We start from the raw sequence: 24719 nt of genomic DNA, 5'->3' as shown, positions 1-24719 counted from the left end.
AATGTGAACTATGTGAGTCCAGCATCTGGCTCTCAGCTCCCATCTTGGCCCTTCCCTCTTCACAGTACATCTTGCTTAACAATGTAGAACTGGGAAGCTTAGTTCTTATGCAAAACAATAAACTAGTCACAGAAAGATTCTTGAGGAAAACCACACAAATCAGGCTGGTGTTGCAGAGGCACAGTATGATAAATGGATAATTTTGTCTCTGGTGGAAAACTCTTGTGCTACTGTGGGTTTTTGCTATATTTCCAGAATTCAGGTTTTCCTGTATGTCAGCATCTACCAGCACTGCCATTCACACAGTAGCATACATCCTATTTAGTACAAGTCTATTAGTACTCAATAAGCAGAAATAAATAGTTGTTCCAATATCAGAAATTAATTTACCTGATTCTTAGTGCCTACAATGTTTTTCTATCTGCTTAGCTGTAAATATTCATATGAAAGTTAATATGTTGCTTGCTTTCGATATGTCGGTCCTGAAACCACACTTCAGCAGCTTCTGAAGGAAGTTATTTAAGGAAATAACTCTTCTACACCCTGCTAAACTAATGTATACAAAATTTTATAGAAGCAGAATAATTATTGTTCCAAAAATAATGAGCCACGTATAAGAACAATAAAAATACAGTATGAAATTTTATCAATCATGAGGAAAAAATATAAGGGAGCATCAATTTTATAATTCAGTAGCTTCTAAGAACATTGAAGTCTGGAATTACACTTTTCCCACAAGCTGCTTAATGTATGACTATGCACCGCAGAAGGGTATGTACCTTCTTCTAAAGCCTCTAGCACTGACTTAGGTAGCACAAAGCTAGAGAGATATAATACAGGATGCCTATTTCAATATTTGAATATTTAATACAATTTCAACTTTTATAGCTTTTGCCTTCTCAGAAAGGAAAGATATTGGGTATTTTTTCTTAACTCAAAATAATCAAGAGGGACATAAAGATGCTGTTGACGTGTTGACTTCTATTTAAAGAAAGAAATAGAACAGAAAAGGCAAAAGAAAATTCTATGTGCTGGCTTTCCTGAATGTGGCTTAATGCCTACTTAATGACATCCTTCTCAGGCATGGCACTCATGACTGCCTGCTTGTGCCAGTTGAGAGATCTAAAAAAATTGAAGTCACTGTATACGGTACAGAACATTTCAGTCAGCACTTGACATATGTGTTTCAGTTCACGATTCCAAAAGAATTTTTGTAGAAACCAGGTAGATAAATTTTACTTACTCGTTTTCTGTCTCTAGATAATACAAGAATTTAATTAAGGGGAATTGAAGCAGTGGTGAAAAAGCGAAGACAGAACTCTCATATGGCTTATGAGAGTTATGGTTCTCATATGGCTTTGAAACTACACGATTTTAAGAATGCATGTTGAATTAATACATATATGTGAATATTCAGTGTCTAGTTCCAGAGGTTCATTGATAGAATAAATAACTCATTTTCAAGTACTGAAACTACACTTAAGCAGAAGAGTAAATTATTTTTTTATTTCTGGAGACATTTTTTGATGTGTGCAATAAATAAACCACCATATTCATAAAATTATTCAATTTATAATTTTCCTCTAATACATTCCAATAATACTGAACGTAAAATTTTAATTAAAAAGATAAAAGATGCAGAGTGAGGCCCAGTAATATGGTGTAGGTGAAATGGCAAAACAAGGGTAGTAAATACTTCCTTATGTAGATATATTCTATCTAACTCCTTTACATGAGAATCAATTTAATCTGCACCAGTCCTACTTCTGACTCAAATTTCAGTGAAGCATTGAGGGAGCAGGAAAATCAGCAGATCAAGTCTGGTCATACATACAGTACATAAAGTCATATTTTTGTGGTACATACGGTCACAACACTTACGATGAGGTCTGCTCACAGTATTACGCTCATCTCTAAAAAGGTGACACCTTTCAAAGCCAACAATATAGAAACACTTTGCCATAAGTGTCAAAATAAAAGAAACATCTAAACACGACAGTATCCAAGTCCCTCTTACATGTTGATAAACATTCCTATGCCTTGTGTAGTTAAAATGACATTTGCAAAATACCCAAATAACCATGAAGCACATCTACAGAGTTTTGAAGTATCTTAAGCCATTTTCATGGTCTTGGTTTTGTCAATTCTATTTTCATTAACAGGGTTTTCCATTTGGAAATGGACTTTGCTAAAGCTCTTCTATTTTCCCACACTGAAATGTATATTCTAGAAATTATATGAAGTGTATTAGTCTACATTATCTTCAAAACTAATAATTATACTAATTATAATAATAATTAATAATTATTAAAATTGATTCTTTATTTGCATTCAAATACTAAATGTCTCATTTTATAGTAGCTTTGCCAATCCTGGGAGCAAGGAAGAAAGACCTGGAAATAAAAGTCTAAAGCAGATTTCTCTTCCTCAGCCAGGTTTTTATAGGTCAGAAGTCTCATGTTTTCCACTTACAATACGACCTCAATTAATGAAGTCTTTTAGAGGACACTAAATTATTTTTATATAATAGAAATTTAAATTGAAAATATCTTGATTATTTTAATTAACACACTCTATATGACATGACCCTGTTCCAGATAGCAGGAAATTTTGGATAGTATATTTAAGGTTATACTACTACATAGAGATTCAAATTCTTGGCAATCTGCCACAGCTGGGGTAAAAGCTTTTGTTGATGTATAAAACACTTTTCCAAGTGCTAAAAAGCCACTAAGTAACACTTCATCTTCCAGTTTTCAATAGATCAAGATAACTCTCTGTTCAACTATATGAAAGCCATGAACAAATTTCAATAGCTCTCATTCCATCTGTCACTCAATAAACATCTTTTTTCCTTCTCTTTGAGTTTTTAAATCATGGCACTATTGTTCATTCTGATAGACAATTACACTGCTTCTTTCATTTGCTTTAACTTACCCTTCTTAAATTTTAATAAACAAGAACACTGTGTGTTAAGAATTTTGCTGCACATTTCCAAAATTTTATTATAGACACACAAGAAACTTTTACTGAAGAAACAACCTGGCACTCATCTATTACTTTCTAATAGAATGTTGGGTATTTCAGTTTCGCATATTTTGTTGCTTTTCAAAACAAAACTCCCTTGCCTTAGAATGATAATCTTGTTCCAGTCTGGAATCTGATCCTGCTACCTGTTTGTACTTGCTCATTTTCATTTGGCGATTCCTTTCTTCTACATCCATTGCACCTGTTAAGTTAAAAACAGAAGAAGAAAAGAAAATAAATACACAAGCAGTCCTCAATTCCAAGGTTAAAATTATGCTCACGGAAATTTTAACAGAAAGAGATGAAATTTGATCTACTTAAATTCTGTGCATATAATTTTAGTTCCTGAATTGCAATTTTTCAGAAAACCAGAAAGTTGTAACACAAGGAAAATAGCAGATAAGTATTTCAGCAGAATCTTAATAAGTGTTGTATTATCTACACAATTCAAATGAAGCCAACTTTGTGAAAAAACCTCAATATAAATGAAACACAATGTTTCCACAGAACATAATTTTACTTTTTTAGTAATATTCAAGAGAAATTGAGTCTTTTATTTAATAAAGAGGAATACAAAGATAACCTGCTTATTTGGGGTAGAGATTCTGGTTCTGCATTTATTATAGTCTGACTTATCAAATTAATAATCAAGTAACAACCACAGACTAGCAGACCTTCCATTTACTATTTGAGTATATTCTTACTATGCTCAAAAAATTTAAAGATGACTAAAGGAATCTTAAAGAGCCACCCAGTGGCATCACTGTATTACATTGTAATGAAACACAGCTTCAAGAACAATTTCAGGATTCACTCTTCCTGGATCAAATACATGATTAGTTTCAGTCAGGGATGGGTTCTCACTACATGACTCAGGCAGCAGCTGGTTTCAACAAACTGGTACTGTAATACCACGATTTACAATGTAAAATAATAAGGAATTTAGTGACAAAGCTGAGGTGGAAGACTGAGAAATAGAAAAATGAGAGGAAGAAAAGAGCTAACAAAAGATTTTCAAACAAAATATATGTGTGTATACACATATTCGATTCTTTTCTGCTTTAACCTGGTATAAGTCAAGCATAAATCATTATCCACCAAATGCTAAAAAGCATTCATTTTGACTAACATTTGTATTAAACTATCCATAATTTTAACACAAAAGTTGTCTAGGATTAAAAATTCAGAAACCCACTAGTCATAAATAGAATTTTCTGTATATTGTATGTATTGAGCAATCTGGACCATATTTATGGAACTGAGATGGGAATATTAGATCCCAGTGTATTAAGAAACCTGATTTAAACTCTGAACTTCAGCTGTAAATCATAATCTAACAACAAACTGGGGCTCTGCACAGAACCTGGGCCTCTCAGCTTTGTATTTTCTTTCTTGAGAACAATAGGGGTAGTAGCATATACTATGAGAGCTGCCAGGTAAATGTTGTGGCACCTCATCGGAAATCTGGAAGGAGAGGAGGTGAAAGGAAATGGGAATGCAAAAAGACTAAGCTGTTCTGTTCTCTATAAACCTTCTGGCTTCTAGTTTTTGTATTCTAACTCTCTATCTTTACTTCCTATAGCAACATGAAAGAAAAGACTTCATCAAAAATTCCAAGAGAAATTAAATTTAAGAAAAATTAATGAGAAAGAATAAATGGTGTTTTATAGGGAGAAACAAAATGAAAAAGAGAGAAGCAGATGAAAATTTCTAAAATAAAGTTCAGCTAGTTTTTTTTCTATCATAATTTTCCTTACCCATTATAGAACCCATTGCACTGTTTGTCAATTTATCATTAAGATGAAGTGACTTTTTTAGGATCTAGTTTTAAAAACTCTAAAGATTTTTTTTCTCTTGGAAACAAAAACTTTACACTGGAAAATGGTATTTTCTTTTTTCAATGACAGAAGTAACATGTACATTTTTTTGAAGTAAAATACTCCAGCCTCCTCTCAAAGAAAGAAATCATCTTTTGCTGAAATCATAATATTCTGCAAATCTTCTCGTCATTTTTCAGTAATGTAAGAAAGGAGATATTTTTCACAAAAAGGGAAATCTTGTCAATTTTTCTTGTGTTTTCTTATTAAATCATTGCATGTGTTCTTTGTCTCCAGACATTCAGCCAAATTTCAGGAAATTGAAAGTGAAGAAATAACACTTCTTGAGCATAAATTAGAAATTTCACAATTACTTGAGAAAATATTCATTCTTATCTATAATCAGTTGACAAAGTGGAAGTTAGATTTCCAAAAATCTAATTGCCTATGATCTGTAAAAAATATGCCACTCAAAAGGGGAGCATAACATATAAGACCTTGGTATGAGGTGTCTGCAAAAAAAACAAGCAAAATTTGTAGCTTATGTTTTCTCAAGAGAAAAACAAGACAGAAAAATTTTGAAAAAAATTATTCAATTCTCATAAAATTTTATTAAAGGAAAATCTAACTTGCTTTGTATTTTTGAAACTGTCTTTAACAAGTGAGTGAATTCAGTTATGTGCAAAAGGAGGAAAACCTAAAGGCAGTGGCAAGTTCCTAATGAAGAAGATCAGCTCTGGTTCTACTGTACATGGAACTGACATGCAGCAGGAGAGTGCAGGGTTACTGTGTGCCCGGGCTGATCTCACTGTAACTTCAGCCAAATGCAGCTGTGACCTGGATGGGAGTAGGAAAGGTTGAGAGAGCGTCACGGCACTTCCCATTCCCGTGCTCCAGTGTGAAAGCATGTCACACTAAGTGGTGGGAATGCAGGGCTGTCATCACCTCCACTTCTGCTGGCAAATCTCTACTCAGCTGACACCTATGTGGGAAGATTTAGCAGGAGCAGAAAATACTTCTAGAGAGTTCAGTAACCGTCTGGGTGCATTAAAAGTTTCAGCTTTCAACATGAGTTTGGTAACCAAGGCAGAGCACCAGTCCTATCCCAAGGACTTCACTGCAGTAAGGAGCCATTCATGGAGCGTGTGTCAACAAAGCAGAACTAACCTGAATCTAACCATTTTTTACCAACAGTGGTTAAAATGTAGGAACATAAGCTTTCACACATTTGAATCACTCAAGGGCTGACTGAGCCCGTGTTCTTAGATCCTTAGCTAGAGCCCAGTACAACACATTTTCAGGACTGACACTAGAAAAGTTAAAGCTGCTTCTGATAAACTGATGTACTGCCACAATGTACCAAAGTGTTATGCAACCAAATTTTGGCCAGGTAAAATGAGTTCATTTCTGCCTGAACTTCCTTCCAGAATTTTGCTTATAAACAGTAGCTGTGCCTCCAACAGAAATATCCAAGGAGATACTCATATTCCAGCCATATGAACACAAAAAATTAAGACTGAATGGAAGAACAAAGCCTGGTGCTGCTCACCAGACCTAGCTGGGGTCATTGCACAGTAGGCAACATTCTGGAGTTTTGCTTGTTTTGAACTCTCTCACATTAAAAACCCATGGCCTGAAGGTTAGTTCAGCGGGGTTTTCATGGGCACAAGGAAATTCCTGGCTGACCAAGACAGCTGCTGTTTCATTACCAGCCATTCCCCATATTTTGAGAAGAGAGTGTGCTGAGGGAAAGCAATATAACTACAGTGCAAAGACTCCTGAAATGCCAGAGTAAGGCACAGAAGGACCGTGCAGTGCAGCCCTGTAATCTCTCCTTAGATCCACAAGGACAGCAGTGAGAGACTGTTGTGCTAGAGTTTAGCTCTAGTGACTACAGTAGATTAAACCTTAGGCCACGTGAATTCGACCTTTGTTTTTATCTATGGAAATGTAACCATTAGACAATGAACTGTAATTTCGACTTTAGCTATAGGATATTTTGTAACAAAAGATAGGGAAATTTCTCAAGGCACAGACAAAAGGGTGCCTGGAGGCTGCAGGATTAAATCAGAAGAGAAGACCCCAGATGCTGCAAGCAGGATTGGATGAGCAGAAGTGCAATTGGAAAATTAAGCCACCTATAGAGACCATAAAATCCAGTAACAAGCAACAGGCAGAGCCCCTATTCAGAGGCACCCAGCTTCAGCTGTAACTACTATTGCCTACTAAGCATAGTAGAAAAAGGAACTCTGCTTGATTCTTTTACTGAAGTGGAATCTAGGGATAAGCCCTATTGAGGTAAGATCCACATAATTCCTATCAAGGTCTAGCTGGTTGCTGTATAATTCCATTCCTACAACAGGAGTCAGGACAGGCACTAAAATCACTGCTTCAGCTTCAAATAAAAAACATTATTTTCATGTTTTAACTTGAAATAAGCTAAGATTAAAAAAGATAAATTTCAGCTACTTTACCACTAAAGTGAAGGGCTGTAATCGGTGATTTGGTTAATACCTAACTTCTCCTAACCTCAGCTGCTCACTGAGTCACAGTTTTACAAGGAGATAAGCAATCACTGAATTCAGCCTGGAGCTAAAGACTGTTATTTGCTCTTCAGGTCAAATACTGGTTACTCGATAGGGTAAGACTCTTCAGTTGATAGCCTGTGATCCACACCAGAGACAAAAGGGACAACAAACTGCCCTTATCATCCAACTCAGCCTAAGGCAAACCTATCTGGCTAAAAATCAAAATAAAACTAGCTGAGACCTCTGCTCTTTCATTCTTTCTTTCATTGTCTTCTCCAGTGGAAATTATTAAACCATTCTAGTTCCTAGAGATGCTGGTCATGGTGATCCTATACCAGGATTTCAGTTTGGACGAGGAGTTTGCTGTACAGTGAGGTTTCTGGGGCACAAAGAGTTAAAGGGAATCAGGTATGGAAGAGTGGAGTTTCCCTTATAATATTAGAACCGATTTTGTTTTGGATACATATGGGCAAAAGGGATACAAAATCTGGGAGGGACAGCCACTAAGGCATGGGGAAAAAACTCATGATGAGGGGACTAAAGTAACACTGATGCTTTAGAAATCAGAAACTTGTAACAGAGCAGAAGAACGTGCAGGTGAGCATGCTCAGTGTTTGGAGAGGGGAGGAAAGAAAAGAAGTCTTAAAGTGTGTGACATCTGCCTTTAGCTGATTCTGGTCTCTTTCTTCCCATTTCTCACCCTTATTTGACACACTTAAAACAGCAAAGGAAATACATTTGGGAAAGCCCTTTCTTAGGTTCCATTTTCTAGTGTCTATTTTGAAATTCCCAAAATACATCAAAATTGCACTCCAACTCTTTGCTACATATTTGCTTAAACATAACAGATCAAAGAATTTAAGGGAAAAGCACAAAAATATTTTTAATAAGTCACCCTACCTGTATCCCCATTCTCTGGATCTGTTTTCTTTTCTTCTACAAACAAATGAAAGCAATATGTAAAGCAAAAAGAGGGGGAGAGAAAAAAAATGCAGAAATAATAATAAAAGTAATATAAAAATGCATTAAAAAGGAAAAAATTGACAAAACTCAGCAAATTAATATAACTTGAAGAATTTAGTCAACCAACCAAGTATGATGCTCTAAATCTAGAGGCATATTCACTGCATGCTAGTGTATACATTTGTGTACTCTTATTGAACATTTACTGAAGGGAACCCATGGATATTTTGTGCACTTCCAGAATCATTTGCACACTCAAGAAAGAGAGAGCAAGGCAGGTGTCAGATAGAGTTACTTTACAGTTTCTTTGATTGGGATGACACAAAAATAGAAGTAAAAAAATTTGCTTGTGCTCTATGTTTTATGCAGTGCACACATGAGATACAGTCTAATGGTTCAGGCATAAAAACTGAATGTGTCAGAATAGGTTTTGGCAATTGCTTTATATCTTCATTGGTTTAATCAATTCTCATAGCTTCTACAGGTTAAAAGGTTTAAGAATGATATTGCTGTAGCTTTTCCTAGAGTTAAAAATTATGAAGAACAAAAGACACTAACATCAATACTCAGAATTCAGTTCATGCACATAAACTCAGCTCACTGATGCCAGCAAATACTCTGAATACATATTAAAGGTTGTAAATGTCTCAGGGCAATCGTCTATCACAAAGAAATGAAAATACATTGGATCCCTATCAAATAATTTGGCAGCCCGTAAATAATCTGAAATCCAGTTTTGGTAAATAATGTGAAAGAATTTTAAGTCAAATGAAATTTAATTTAATTAGAAATACATTAACTTTGAAATAGATTGTTTACTTTTCAAAATTATATTAAATTCAATTAAAACAATCCCATGAATATAGAACAACAGCCCCCAAGCTACACACCAAAAACAGTATACATTACTAGAACTAAATATTTTTCCAGAATTATTGGTTATTGAGGGTTGCTCACAAAATTTTAATCTAATTTACAGTACATAGACTGAAATGGGAAACAGAGCTGTTGTATTTTAAGGAAATACTATTTTGTAGGTGGGCATCAAAGCAGAGGATGAAGTCAAACTCAGAGAGAAATCATATTCAAGCAAGGTAGAAGTGTAAGAAGGAAAAATATGTTCCTGCAGAGAGCATAAATAATATGCTACACTTCAACAGGATCTGGCTTCCTATCATGTGTGGGATCAAGGTTATTGTTCTGCTGGCAATTTCTAGTGGAACTATTAGGCAAATTAATGGGAAATGGATATGGCAGGTCATAAACCTACACTTTCGTAAATCAGTGGGCACTAAATCAGTTCTTGGAACTTCTCCCATTCCCTGACCTGTCCTGCCCCATACTCAATACCATTTTCCAATACGGCTTTTTGCATTCTTCTGAATTGGCCTTTGGGCAGCCTGGCCTTATTATCTATGTGCTCTGTGGATAGTGCTAGGAAAATAGCAGAGAATGATAGTTTTGTTTGCTTTTCAACCTTTCAATTTTATTTTTTTATTTTTCTTTTAGTTTTAAATTGCTGTCACCAATATAAAATCTACAAGTACAATGTCATCTACCATCTCATTACTTTCTAAAGCAGAAATTTGGTAGCAATACCACCGATCCAACATAATGTACAATAGAGGAAAGTTACTTGAGTCGTTAAAACAGCCTTGAGCTTGAGCTCAGAGAGAATGATGACATTTCTGAATTATTCCATATGCATAGTGAAAGGAAATCTTTGCCTAAATATTATCTTAATACAGGAACCTTATACTATACAGGGTAATTAATTTTTTAAGATGCCCAGAAGTCCATTCATCCTTATGTCTGAACATCTTTCAAACACAAATCTTTAAATAAATACATTGTCAAAATAAAGAAGTTTGAAACCTTTCACCCCAACTTTCCAACTTTCACTCACTCTTGCACTAGGTTTAAAAAGTACACAGAAAAATATTTCCAAATGGGATTGTAGAAATGAATATCACAGTACTAGCAAACATAAAATTCTATTGGATTTTTGAGTTTTCAAAGTGGAATTGAAGTGAAAAATATCTACAATAGATATATTCTTTAGATTTTTAGTAGAAAGGTCAACACAGGGGATCCTACTCTTCAAACTGAGGTTTCGGATGTGTTGTGAAGAGCTGTCTGAAGATGTACTAGAAGGAACCGAAGATTGAATTGAGAAAGATCTTACTTGAATGGAAGCAGTAGAACTCAACAAAATTGGTATTATCCATCTACCAAGTAAAACAATATTAACTTCATAGCAGCAAAGATCTTCACTGCAGCTATGGGCCTAGTCATCACCTCTAAAAGAATTCAGAGCAGGTTCAGGATCTTGATACTAAAGTAATTAATGCTTTTGGTTGCAATGTGTTCAAAACAAAAAAGTTCTAAAGAGCCTTAATGTCTTGAAACTGCTGAAAACCCATAAATCACTATGAGATTATTTTAAAATGTCTCAAACTTAATAATATGAGATGACAAAGCCACCAGTCATTCCTAAAAAATCTTGAACTGATGTTTTTTTTATGACCAGTATCATCACATTAGTCAGTATTTGTCTACATTACTTGATTTAACCTTGGTTTGCAAAGTGAAAAGCATATATTGTATCCTGTGGTGTAATGATCTCAGTTCACGAACTAATTTTTTTCAGAGCTATACACTTTGGAGAAAATAAATCAATGCTTTCATGAAGGATACATTTCTGCACATTACAGAAAATAACTATGTTTTCAGCTTAATCAGACTACAGATTATTTAAGTATATTGATGGAATACAGAGATGAACTATAGCCATAGAGAGATTGAAATGCTGAAATATTCTCTCTCAAAACCTTCTTCCACCATCACAGTAGACATTGCTATTATAATGACCACTGACATTTCATTTAATAGTAGACACAGCCATGTTGCCCTAGTCTAACTCCCTGGTCTTTCTAACTGGTCCTAACATCTGAGAAATATCTAACAATCTAACATGCATCTGAAACATAAAATTAATAGAAAAGAATTCTTAATAAGAGCCTCATTCAAGAGCAAGCTTGTCAAGAACTAAAACTAATCTAAAATGGCCTTGATTTTCTTGGAAATGCCTCAACTCAATGAGCTTTGCTGTTCTGATGGGTACCTGGAGGTGCCAGGGCCCCATCAGACTTCACCCACCTCATGCCAAGAAGTCTCATGTAGCAGGGACTCCAAGTTCCTTGGAACAGAACATGTCCATCTCTGTACATGACAGAATAGAGTAAATTTCCACAGAGGAAGCAGGATAGCAGATTTCTCCCTAGTCATGGATACTGATGGCAGCATTGAACAATTGCTCAAAAACTGCTGGTTTCCTGGTGAAGATAAGGGGCAGCCTGACTTTGCAGCCTTAAGGTTACAACTGGGAGGTGCTGGACTTCATAGTCTTCCTCCCAGGGTTTCTCCCTTCTCTCACAGCTGACTGCCCCGAACTTAAGGTAAGATCCTGGTTCTGCCTTGACCTTTCTCTTCCCTCTCACCTGGGATCCAGATGAATGAGATTTGCATAAACTGAACAGAGGCCTAAAATAAATCTTGACTTCCTTGTCTTGAATGAAAAAGATTGCAGCCTCCAATGCTGGAGGATACACGTCATTGTAAGAGACAGACATGGAACTCCTTGTTTGTTTCTGAGTTCAGGCATAAGATAAGACAATGACATAAAATACTTTATCCTTCTATTTTTCATATTTGCAGACACTTAATAACAGCAATATGACTAGGAATTATATTTATACAGTGGATAAAATAGCTCCTCTACTTCTGTGTTTTATTGAAAATTGAGTCTGATTTCTCAAAGTAGACCAAATTACTAAATAATATTTTATTTTAAAAATCAAATATACATGTAGAAGCCTAACTTTTGGTTACTTCAAAAATGCTAGCTGAATTTCTTACTAGAGATTTCTCTTGAAATGCTATTCATGAGAATACAGGAAAATCAATTTTATTCTGAAAAGAAGGTCCCTGAAAAAACATCACAAAATCACAGACTATTCTGAGCTGGAACGAACACATCAGTATCGAGTCCAGATCCTGGCCCTGTACAGACAGCCCCAAGAGTCACACCATGTGTGAGAGTATTGTTCAAACACTTCTTGAACTCTGTCAGGCTTGGTGCTGTGACCACTTCCCTGGGGAGCTGTTCCAGTGCCCAAACACCCTCTGGATGAAGAACCTTTTCCTGATATCCAACCTAAACCTCCCCTGACACAACTTCAGACCATTTCCTCGGGTCCTGTCACTGGGCACCACAGAGCAGAGATCAGTGCCTGCCTCTCCTCTTCCCCTCACAAGAAGTTATAACTGCAATGAGGTCTCCCCTCAGTCTCCTCCAGGCTGAACAGACCAAGTCACCTCCATCATTCCTTGTATGCCTTCCACTGAAGGCCCTGCGCCGTCTTCATAGCCCTATTATCAAATTAGGCAAAAGAAAGAAGATTGTCTCCTAAAAGTAAAATGTAAAATGTAGAAGTATTTGCTTTGAACATCAAAACTTGCCAGTTAAAGGTCATGTACACAAAGGATTAAATTTCCTCCTGTTTGCTGAGCTATTAAATTCCAATTCTACCTCTAAGGAATTAGCTCTAAATTTTTTCATTCTGGCTGTCAACAGTGTGAAAAATATAACTGCCTAACTGCTACAGGTCTAGCAAAGTATCAGATGCTGTGTGATATGAATGGTTACTGAACTTCACTCCAGGGCTTTATGTCCAATTTGTGACAAAAATAAAAAAGGTACTGTTGCAGCAAACAAGTTCTTTCCAAGTCTGTGATCCACATCACAGACTGAATGAAAATAAAAAATAATTAATGGTTGTGGAAGTGTTCTTCAACTTAATATTACTTATATATTCCTGATACTTATTATTACTGTTTAAATGTGACTGAAGTGTCAATTATTGCCCTTAAAAGGGCATGCTCAAAAGAAGACTATTTCAGCCAGCCAGCTTCCTAGCAGGGAAGATGTCTTCACATTCCTGTTTTCTATTTGAGGATTGCTTGACGGATTTTTTCTTTTTTTTTTCTTGTTGGTTTCAAGCTTGACACACTAAAGAAAGACTAAAACCCAGGGGACATTTCTCGCCACCTAAATAAATTTTTATCACAATGCTAAAAGCATGTTAACTATGTTACTTTGGCTTATTTGCAGAATACATGGCACTGTTTAGTAAAATAATTGAATAAAATAGTGTGGTGATCTAAACAGGGAAGTTAAAGAATCTCTACAAGCCTTGGTTTATAAATTGACAGGGTCAGCTCAGGTCTCCGTCATTAGGGATAGATCAGTGCAGATGGTAAAGGACAAAGGTCTTTTGAAAAAAGCTGCAAAGTTCTATTTTGCATATTTATTAAAGTAATGATTAGGGCTATGGCTAGCCCTTTTTCATGCTGCCTAGATCCCTTTCCAAGGTCATTTTTGCAGGGTAGCTGGTGACATTTTTCTGTGCTGCCTCATACGAAGGTCTACATACACTTTGGTGGCTTTCATAAAATACTGAGGCCTACATGGAAAACGGATGGAAGAAAGAAGTAGTAAGTCAAATATTAGCTAAAACATCCCATTTTGTTTCTCCCAAGAACTCTGGCACATCCTCCCTATATAAATGACATGAAATAGGATTTTGAAAGTGTAAAAGAAAAATATCTGAGCGGTCAGTAGGCCCTTCTATTCTGTACTCATAAAAATCCATTCAGATCAGCCACACTATAAACTCTGCATTGCTTTCAGGAAAACCTGAGCACAGTCTTATTATTAAGATTTCCAACATCCCGTTTGCCAAGCATGCTCCTCAGAGCTCCCACCACTGGCACACTCCACAGCATAACCACAGAGTATTCCACATTCTGATAGAGCCACTTCCAATCATAAGCACAAACATTTGATGATAATTACGCCTCTGCTTTCAGAAAAGCTAACAGGTATTAATAGAGATTCTTCAGCTATCCTAAGAATGCAAGACATCTTCATTAGCATCTCAATAACCAGAAAGATGGTCAAAGGTTTAACCAAAGAACACAAGACCATCAATGGTGTGTGCACCTGAATTTAGAACTCAGAAGAACTACAAATTAACAACCAAATGCTTTGCACAATTATGCTGCCACTTTAAATTACATAATCTGATGGTTTTAGTATTTTAGCTTCAGCAGACTGATCATCAGACTTTATTTTTGTGGTTTAGTACAGATGGCTACTTTGGAAGTCTTTGGTTTCTGGATTTAATTCTAAACAAAACAAAAAATAAGGACAAAGAGCCTCCCAGCCATCCAGTATGATAGCAGGGTAGCCAGTTTAGCCAGCCATATTACTATGCTAAGTACCTATAAACTGAATTTGGAGTTTACCCTTTGGGTTTTGTTGACCAAATACAGATTAAGATGCTTTAAATGTCTCTTTCACAGTCTACGGCATCAGATTTTAAACAAGCCTGTCAAACTAAATATCACAGAGGTGTTCAGAGATGCACAAGTAATTTAATCATATTTGTGCTAAAATGTTACAAATTCTACCCAGAAATGTTTTTTCAACATAAGGAAAATGGAAATAGAACAAGGCACCATCCTGCTCTTTAAAGGAAAGTGTGTCACAGAATACTGACTATAATAATAACAACTCAAAAGTAGAGGGGTGTCATGTTCTGTTTATAAAGGGTAAGTACATCACAGTAGATCCACTCTTGGAAGGCTTGAAAAACCTCTTATGGTACCGATAAGAATGGATTAAAAAAACTGTGCTCCTTGTCTTCTACTGCAGCTGATTTCTTAAACACTCTGAATTGTACCATTTTTTTTGTCCTTGCTTTCTCCTACAGTATATTTGCCACACCCTTTCACTGTTTTGCCCTCCACTGTCGAGGTCTACAAGCTCTTTCTATTCATCTTCAGTAGGGTTTGTTAGTTTTTGTAGGCTTCATTGCCATCAATCATGTTATTACAAAGAGATTTTATAAAGCACAGAAAAAATTTTATTTCAAAGTCCTTTTCTATTTGAATTGCACTCTGAAAGTTAACAAAAACTCTAATCAAGCCTTTGTGTGCCCTTAACGTGACAGTTTTACTTCAGAGCTTGCAAAAAGGGACTTCAATATCTATTTCCCTGCCTTTCATGGCCCTTTAGAAATTGAACAGTCCCCACTATCTTCTAACTTCCATCTAACTTAGAAAGTTTAGAATGCCTGGGCATCACTAAGCCACCCCTTCTCATCCTGGAATAAACCTGGAATCAATTACCCAGCACTATTTCTGCTGTATGTGCACTGACTGCCTTTGTACAGGCATGGATCTGCCTTTCCAATGCTTTGATGATCATTTTTTGGGCAGTTACTTGAGTCAACCAGATTAATTTTTGGAATTCTGAAGAATGTTCTCTGTATTTCATATGTTTGAAGAACACAGTAAGTATTACATGCACTTGCCAGTAATTTTTGGCACAATGATAACTGGTTGGTCTGACCAACGTTACTGACAAAAATAAAGATGTCTGCTTTGTAACTAAGGCTCTTTGGCAGGTAGGGGCTTACTTCTACTTCTCCTGAATGGAAGTATTCTTTGTGAAGCCAAGGGGATGTGAACAGGCACACATCTCCTCCACAGTTTTCACAATATCTAAACCTATAAAACATACTAATTTGAAAAATATGAAAATCATGCATCTCAAAGCAGGTTTGTGAAAACCCTGTATCACAAAGCTCCTCCTTCACCCAAGCAAAACAGGGTTTAGTCATTAAGGATTCTATCAAGCTCTACTGCTGTCAGATAACAAAATTTATATAAAAATACCTTTGCTTCTTAGCTTTCTGAACTTGCTTTTGTGCTTGAAATATACAGCAAAAGCTTTGCACTCACTTTCATAAAACTTATAATAAAAAATCTAGATTTTTTCAAGGAATAAAATTTTATTTTTTACAGTTATAGATTATAATATCCAGAGAGAGGAAAAGGCAACATTTTTCTATCAATACAATTGTAACATATTCAGATATTTAGCTTTCACAAGACTTCTTGGTCTAGTAACACCTAAAATCAATAGCTAATCCTCTGGAATACATGAATGTTTGGTAGCATGATAAATAATGTGAAAACCATTTCCTAAGAAAACCTGTAAAGGGATAATCCCAGATTCACTTCTTAAAGCAAATTCTAAAACAATGGGAAAACACTTTGTTCTAAAGTATGCCTTTGAAATGTCACCCTTGCTTTTTAGCTGTGCTCCAAGTGCCTTGTACTGAAATGTGTAACCTGCTTTGTTACACAGGCAAGCATGGAAGAGCACCTGTTTCAAATGTACATCTGAAAATATATTACTATACACAGAACTGTATTTTCTCTTGAGTTTAAGGGCAGTAATAACAACTATTGCAACTGCAGTGCTGATCATTCTTTTGCATTTGTGTGCTAGACAACTAAATTAATCAGTGCCTAATACCTTTACCTAACACTCTGAGCTAAGTAGTGTTTCGCAGAAGAACTGCCATGTCAATAAAATTTAATAATACACGGGTATTACCAACTTATATATGTTCAAGAAACACAGGTGATGAAAAGATATGCTTTTTTCTGACCATTTTAAGGTCTGATTTCTTCCAACACAAAGAGAGATATGGACTGATTCCATATTCTGATTTAATATATTGATTCAATCAATAACTCAGAAGAAGGCTTTTGAATAAAAAGACCCACAACTTTTATTATGAACAGATAGGAAATGGGTCACACAATCATCTAACTTCAGTTTTGTAATACAAGAGATTCAGAATCACTGCACAGGGACTGGCAATGAATCATAAGCACAAGGTAAGTAAACTCAGTCTTTCTACAGCATAATTTATTAATTTCTAAGAGTGGTCATTTACAAAAGAGGAAATTATGAACACTCTACCAGTTGTCTTTTCTATCCATACTCAACTTTTTTTACCCTGTAATTCTAACAATTTCTATCTTGAGATTTGTTTAACATGAAAACCACAGCAAACATCTGCAAGATTCTCTAAAAATAATCTATGACTCTAATTAGGACAAGAGTAGTATGAAAAGTAAAACTGAGCTCTGAAGGAGCCAGTCATAGTACAGAAAAGATGAAAGCGTTTCACTAAATATCACCTAAGTTGAATGGACCAGTCAATGTACCCCAAAACTTCTCCAGATTTTCTAATCTAAATGGCATCCAAGTGGCTTCTCTAATTTGTTGGGATAATAGCAGAGATACAGGAAATTAATTAAAGCTTTTACACAAAAATTTTAAAATTTAAATTTTATAGCTGAATTTAATTAACTTAAATATGGGTAATTTTGCTGTTGTTCTACATACCACAACTGAACAAGCAAGGAAGTGTGAACAAATACTGCATTTTCAGAGCTAGGATGCCTTGATAGACGTTAGTTCTCTGCCAGTAATATAAAGTATGTGGAAAATTCAATAAAATGGCAGATTAAAATTTTTTATGAAAGAAACCATAAGTAATGCACGAATAAAAGCCTCATAAACAATACAGCTAAGTAAGAACTCCTTCAATGTTCTGACTTCTTGCTCTCATGCGATCATAAACTTTTGATTTACACTTTTTGGCATGAGAAAAGAGCTTTTTTCACTAAAAATTCAACTTCTAATTGAAACAGGTTTTATTCAAAAAACTAAGTTTGAAATTCTAATGCATGAATTTAACTTACTGAAATTATTCAATTTTGAAATTACATCCTCTCAGAGTCAAAAATAACTAGTTATATAAGAGTTTCTGCAGTTGTAGCAGTTTTCATAGCAGCTTTCGAATGCATAGATAAAAAATTATAGATTGTTTTCATGTGTTAAGTGGAAGTTTAAAGGCTAATTTACAGATAATTTGAGATGTAAAATAAGAATAGATATGGTAGAAATCAAATCAGTCTAAAGTCTTAAGGCATATTCTACTTGCCATCAATTACCTTTCATCACTTTTTATAGTGACCATAGTTTACAGGTAATAGAAATTAAAATTACATAAGCGTCTTAAATTCTTACACCTTGACAATATTTTGCCAATATATTGAGGGGGAAGAGAGGGAAAAGTATGTGAGGTGAGCTGTGATAAAATCCATAGAAAAGGTAAAATGAAAAAAATAACACAGAGAAAAGCAGTAGAAGAGACAGACCTGAGTTTGTTCTCCTTGATGATTCCGCTTCTTCTGTGATCACATCGTGTAATGTACAGACATAGACAAAGGAGATGGGCGTGAGAGGATGTATTCAGAAGGTTAAAACTGACACTGAGGGAAAGGGCCAAAAATTGTTTTAGAGAGAAGTCTGCAGAGCAGAGTTAGTAAGTGGAGAAAAAAATAAAAGACACTAGAAGAAAAAAGAAAGCTGAGAAAGAAGCGGTTAAACTACTGTTGTTGGAAAAGAACAGTAAAGACAGAGTTAGTATAGGAGCTGAGGAAATAATAAAAGTTATAACTGACAGCAAAGTCAATTCTTGCAATGATGCTGAAGAAAAAGCTGGACAGTAAAAGGTATGTTAACTAGCATAAATAGTTTTGTTCATGACTGTACAATTTTTTTGAATGTTATCTACTTGAACGCAAGTATTATTTTTCTCTTTCAAGTATTGAACACTCAGTTTAATGTCACCACGGGACTTGTATTATTAGATTTTTCAATTATTAAATTACTGTAATTTATGCTGAACCAAACTTCAGATATCCAAAACAGGAAATAGATTTTTTTTTCAAACTTAGGTACAAGCTCAGACATTTCAGAATCCACATAACACACTCTGGAAAGGACTGCATTATTGTAACACTCTGCCAAAGGCAAAATTATCAAGACCAAAATACAGAACGTGAGAAAAGAGAATTTATAGCTATTAAGTCTCATGGTCAATTCAGGGTACGTTTTCAGAACCAGTGTTGCTCTCATCTCACAGAAGTCTAAGTTACTACAAATGCATGCAAGTTAAATGCCAAAGCAACTATCTCATTACTTACTTTATTACTTCACATTCAAAAGCACACTGCCATTTCAGACTTGGAAAACATCTGAGGGACAGTGCCATGCTCTGTACTGAAAATGTATTCTTAGCAAAAGAATGGGAGGAATTAATCTTGAAAAGTAATAATAATTACAAAGAACTGTGAAGCCACTGTTGCTAGCAGAACAAATGTTTTGTTACAAAAATCATCAGAAATAGAAAAAAAATCTATAAACTTGGTCTAATTTCAACATGCAGTTTATTAATGAGTCACAAAACACTGCTCATAAATCATTAATGCTGAAGATGCTAGATAAAGAAGTCTAGAAAGTTTTACACACCGCAAAAATATCTGTAATTTTATTGTCATTTTACAGTCAATAACAAGTTACCATTGAAAAAAACGTAAAATTAGAATAAACAGAAATCAATAAAACAAAATTAAAGACAACACTAAATTTTACCTGACAACCATTGCTCTATACTTAAACAATTTTATATTATAGCAGTAGATTATATTTTCATCTACTATCAAATGCCAAGACTGTACCAAAAGTGTTGCAAAATCAAGCAGCTTGAAACATATATAATTAGAATGCACTTTTAAGCAATTAAATTTGCTTACAGAATGAACACACATTAGTGCTCTATATATGATATGTAGTGTGAAAGCATAGCAGCTGTCAGTTTTGACAAAGCTTGCCATGTCTTTGCGTGTTAAAAAACCAGTAATAGAGTATAAATATTTTTTTTTATCTGGGCAAGACAAAGAATCCATTGGAAGAAATACAAATAAGCAAATAGAAAGATCTACTTCTCCATGGCATGTTACAGCTCACACTAATACAGTGTAGCTATAATTGCTGTAAGTGCTAAATAAATAAATAAATGATTATTAGCACCACCAAAACACAGCTTAAAGTATTCAAAATGTTCTGAAAACATTTTATATTACATTTGTATAGCCCTGAAGTGAGCACTCCTAGTATAGCAAAACCAGTTATCAGAAAGTCTCTGTCAAGACCCCACTATCCTTGGTTTATTATTTTTAATATACATAAGAACAAGCAGCTTTGAGACATATACTGCAATAAAATAAATCCTTCTCTATAAATTTTCAAATAATTGAATCACATTATTTCCAAAATTGGAATATATCTGGTATGATAATGCAAGGTATTCTAGTAATGCCAGACAGACACAACTGAATAGCAAGGAAGCTCTCTTTGAGTATTTTAGAATCAAATGACCACTATTTGCATGCATATCAGTCACATATACCAATACTTTTTAAAAATAGCATTTTTAAAAGTTCTCATGCAAAATATTTGTTATGAAAAAAAATTACATATCAAAGTGGCATCAAAAATCATTCTTAATTACAAATATTTTTCAGTTGTAGGTTTTTACTTATCAAACATATTAGAAGAATAATTCTAATAGAAGTCAGAGGAAAGAAAAAGATAATAATTGCCTTCTCACTGTGGATACCTGATCAACTGATACCTCATCTGTTGAGATAAATGGATTATAATATTTTTGTATTTATTGTTGGAAATATTAATGAATTTGCAGAAGTTGTGGCATGGTAATGGACCAACTTCTTTCAATTAATGATGTGAAGAAGGAAGTACTAATAGACTGATTAATTTAAACACAATATCACATATGTGAGTCAATTTTCTCCTGATTAAGAAGCCATGCCATAAATCCCAAAAAATATTTGAAAATTCTCCGTTTCTGTAGCTCTTAATCTACAAAATAGATCTTTTTTATATAAATACATTTAAACGAAAGAATAAAACAATGTCATCAATTCTATTAAATTTACATCACATCAATAGGCAGTCTTCATTTGTAAACTTACTGCTTTGTTGTGGAATTGATGCAAATTTATTTGCATCAATTGTTCATCTCAATGTATGAGAGTAGTATGTATAAGGCTATTATATAAAGACTTGGAAACAAATGAAAATCTTAATAAATAAACATAAAAAGTTAATGAAAAACTTTAAGTCTGAACTCCCCCCAAAATAAGTACCATCTCTTTTATCATGCTTTGACACAGAACTGTTCATTGTAAGTAATGTTACCCATAGAAGAGAAGTATTTAGGAACTCAGTGTTCAAAAAAAAACTTTACATGGCAAACACGCCCAACTAAAATTCTTAAAGTAGCAGAGGACAGAGAGATGTAAGTTAATCACTCTTTTTTTTTCCCCTTAAGAGTTTTCCTAATTTCAGTTTTATCTTTTCCTAGGAACCAAAGATCTTTCACTGCAAATATGAGCTCAGATTTGAAAAGTCTCATTTCTGGACACTCTTCACAAAATACAATATGCAATACCAGAATCAAATAAACATAATCTTAAAACATGGAAGAGACTCTTAAGATAGAAATGCTCCACAGAGTCTGTATGTTCCATAAGTACATGTCATTAGTCTGGATATGATTAAACTTGAAGAGTGATCTAATACATTTAACTCTCAGGAAAGATGTCCCCTGACACAATTCAAACTCTGCAATGCTAAGGATACAGATACAGAAGAGTAGATAGAAAAGTTAAGAGTACAAATATTTGTTAGCAGATTTAGACAAAAAGGCTATTTTACTAGACTGTGAATAGAATCGGTATCCTTTAATACTCTTTAAAAGCTTTAAGCCCCAACTAGATACAGAGCCTGTCCCACACTTCTGATTTTTTTTAATGAGGTAGCTCCCTCTTAGTTAAAGTAGTTATCTTAAGGCATAAACTCATACACACAAAATCACAGCTGTATACTGGATATATGCTGACATTTTTACTCAAATATATAGCAAGAAAATACAAGAAAGACTAAAGCAATACACTTAATTCTGCAATTACATAATATAGCCTATATGTAATATATGCTATGTAAAAAATACAATAGGTAAAGACAGTAAGCATGAAAAATCTTACTCTTATCCAAAGATAAGAACAGTAGAGATGAAGGTAGAAAATAACAAAAGAAGAAACTGTAAATATTCTCAGTATCATAAACTCTCTAAATCAAATTAAACCATGTAGACTGCATAACTTTTTCATAAGTCTCAAGAGATAAACTAAATGAAGAATCCGTAGAGAGCTTTTATTATTTTGCTTCTCTGAATAAAGTTCACATGGTAATTTTATAAAGGGGGGAAAAGACAAAATAGTAACACCTCAAAATATTAATGCACTACAGTTACACATTGGATTGGAAGTATCATGAATCCAGAAAAGACAATTACCTCTCTCTCTGTCCTATCATTACTTTGCCTTCTTCAATCTATTTCTAACCATATCCCCCTTTTCATAATTTTCAATCTCTCATACTTTCAATTCTGACTACAAACTTCTTTTAAAATAAACACAACTTCATTTTTAATTATTTTTTACCACTGTTTTCACACTACAACTGAATTCATGGTAATAGATAAACTTAGTTTTCATCACATTATATTAGAGTTCTGAAAGTCTTTGTGTATGTAAGTGTCCAGGCATAGTCCTACCCAGGAGAGAGACGTAAATGCTCCACAGATAAAGATAAGCATGATTCCCTTTAAATTGAAAGCAAATCTATCCCTCTAAAGATTTACCATTTGTAAGCACACATTACCTTTATATTTTCTGATGTGTTTAATCTACCATTGCTATGATTTGTCTAAAACTTTGTTTTACTTCCGTATTACAGAAATATGGCTTTCCCCAAAATAATTACAAGGATACTCAATTTTTACTTGATTCCATTCCGAGATGTATAAATCCATTATAACTATCCTTTGTCCTTTTGTTCAAACATATTAATATATGTCAGCACTTTCCCACAGTTCTGTTCTTCAACTGCTCCTTGGAAATCAAACGTTTCTGTGGCAAAGGCTGGATATTTGATGACACTGTAATGTTCTCAACAGCCAGTGATAATGAAACCATTACAGGATGATTTCCAGGTAATAGCCATCAAATCTACTGCCTCTCTGTAGGAAAAACATGGGAAAGCCAATAGTGTTTTCTTTGCTATCTTATAAAGGCAGTTTCTGCATTGTCATCTCTAGATGGAGACACAGGTTGCTAGACTGTATTCAGCATCCAATATTTTGGATAGTGAGACTGATTGAACACTTCAAAAACAATTGACAGGGAACAGAAATTAGTATCTCTGCCATGGTACCCTAAACTCTGTGCTTTTTCCATTTTAATTACCTTGATGGGTTCAAAAGACACTAGCGATGATAAGGATGAAAATAATTGTTTTTTAAGAAAAACAGTATCCTGCCTAACTTTATCTGAATCAGTACAGGACACATTCCCCATGCATAACCTTCTTTTCCAATTTCTTCTCTTAAGGCGTCACATATAAAAGTGCATAACCATGTGAAAATGTTTACATACCGTACTTCTTTTTTTCTTTTCACCGAGAAATGAAATGTAATTACAGGACTAGAACTTTATTCACTTTTCTTCAAATACCATCTATTACACCTCAGGTGCAGGGGTGAGTGCTGATGGTACTTAATGATCTCAGGTATGAAAAAATAACTGTTTCTCATGCTCTTTGATTTAGTGGTGTCCGAGAATGCAGTATTTTCTGACAGAGTGCTGACAGCAGCTAAAGGAAGGGCACAGATTCAAAATATGGCTTGAAGTTTTATGCTATGCTTACCTATGATTCTGCAGTTTTACTCTTCCAATCCTTCAAAATCTTTGCATAAATTCAACTGAATATTTGAAATAAACATAACACTAATTCTGCAAATTACATCAGAATTTAAGAGATTAAAGACACTGTTTAAAAAAAAAGTATTGATTTCTGATATTCAGGAAGAGAAATTTTATCAGCACCTTCTATTGAAAAGTCTGTAATACAAGAACCATTTTGCTACTTTATTTAATGACCTTAAATTGTCTTCCAACAAATTTTTTAATCTCATTTCTAGTCATGCATATTTTTTGACTATTCATGCTTTACAGGATACAGTATTACTGTTATTTTTCTGGGGTTTGAAAATATTTTTATTATCTATTTATGTTTTTCTCTACACTTCACTCACAGATCTAAGTTCTTCACTCATGGTACTTACGTAATCAATGTCTACTTGTTCTCACAAGTTTTCTTATCTATAATACTGCCGTGACTATTTCCATGGGTTAGGTTAAATTCTTAACAGACAAACTGTACTTAAAGACAGTATAAGCTTTCATAGCAGGTCATATCAGAAAACACATCAACAGACGAAAAAGCAATGAAAACAGGGGAACAACAATATGAGGTGTCCTTGCCTCCATTGCACCACCTGCATCCAGGGACTGTTAGTATCACTTCACTGTTTTCTGTGCAGACAGAACATTTAAAGCATTCTCAGACAAAAGACAGTGCAGTCCTGTGCAGAGAGTAAATCCCATATTGTAAAGGTTCAAG

General features: G+C 34.5%; 1 protein-coding gene across 49 annotated transcripts in view; it reads right to left on the bottom strand.

Annotated features, from left to right (window-relative positions):
- Nucleotides 1–24719, bottom strand: part of RIMS2 (regulating synaptic membrane exocytosis 2) — a 454433-nt gene that overhangs the window by 89712 nt on the left and 340002 nt on the right. For 10 of the 49 annotated variants that reach the window (XM_039548364.1, XM_039548365.1, XM_039548362.1 and 7 more), the window contains 3 exons: nt 18485–18517; nt 8273–8308; nt 3129–3229 (listed from right to left, as the gene is read on the bottom strand). The exons of 14 other annotated variants lie outside the window; for them this stretch is intronic. In XM_039548364.1, coding sequence (XP_039404298.1) covers nt 3129–3229; nt 8273–8308; nt 18485–18517 — 170 coding nt within the window. The remainder of the gene's footprint in view (nt 1–3128; nt 3230–8272; nt 8309–18484; nt 18518–24719) is intronic. 25 more of the 49 variants (XM_039548369.1, XM_039548379.1, XM_039548384.1 and 22 more) reach the window with 6 other exon arrangements.

The sequence above is a fragment of the Corvus cornix genome, chromosome 2, assembly GCF_000738735.6.
Source record: "Corvus cornix cornix isolate S_Up_H32 chromosome 2, ASM73873v5, whole genome shotgun sequence".
Classification (NCBI taxonomy): Eukaryota; Metazoa; Chordata; class Aves; order Passeriformes; family Corvidae; genus Corvus; species Corvus cornix.
This window is presented reverse-complemented; position numbering and strand designations above follow the sequence as displayed.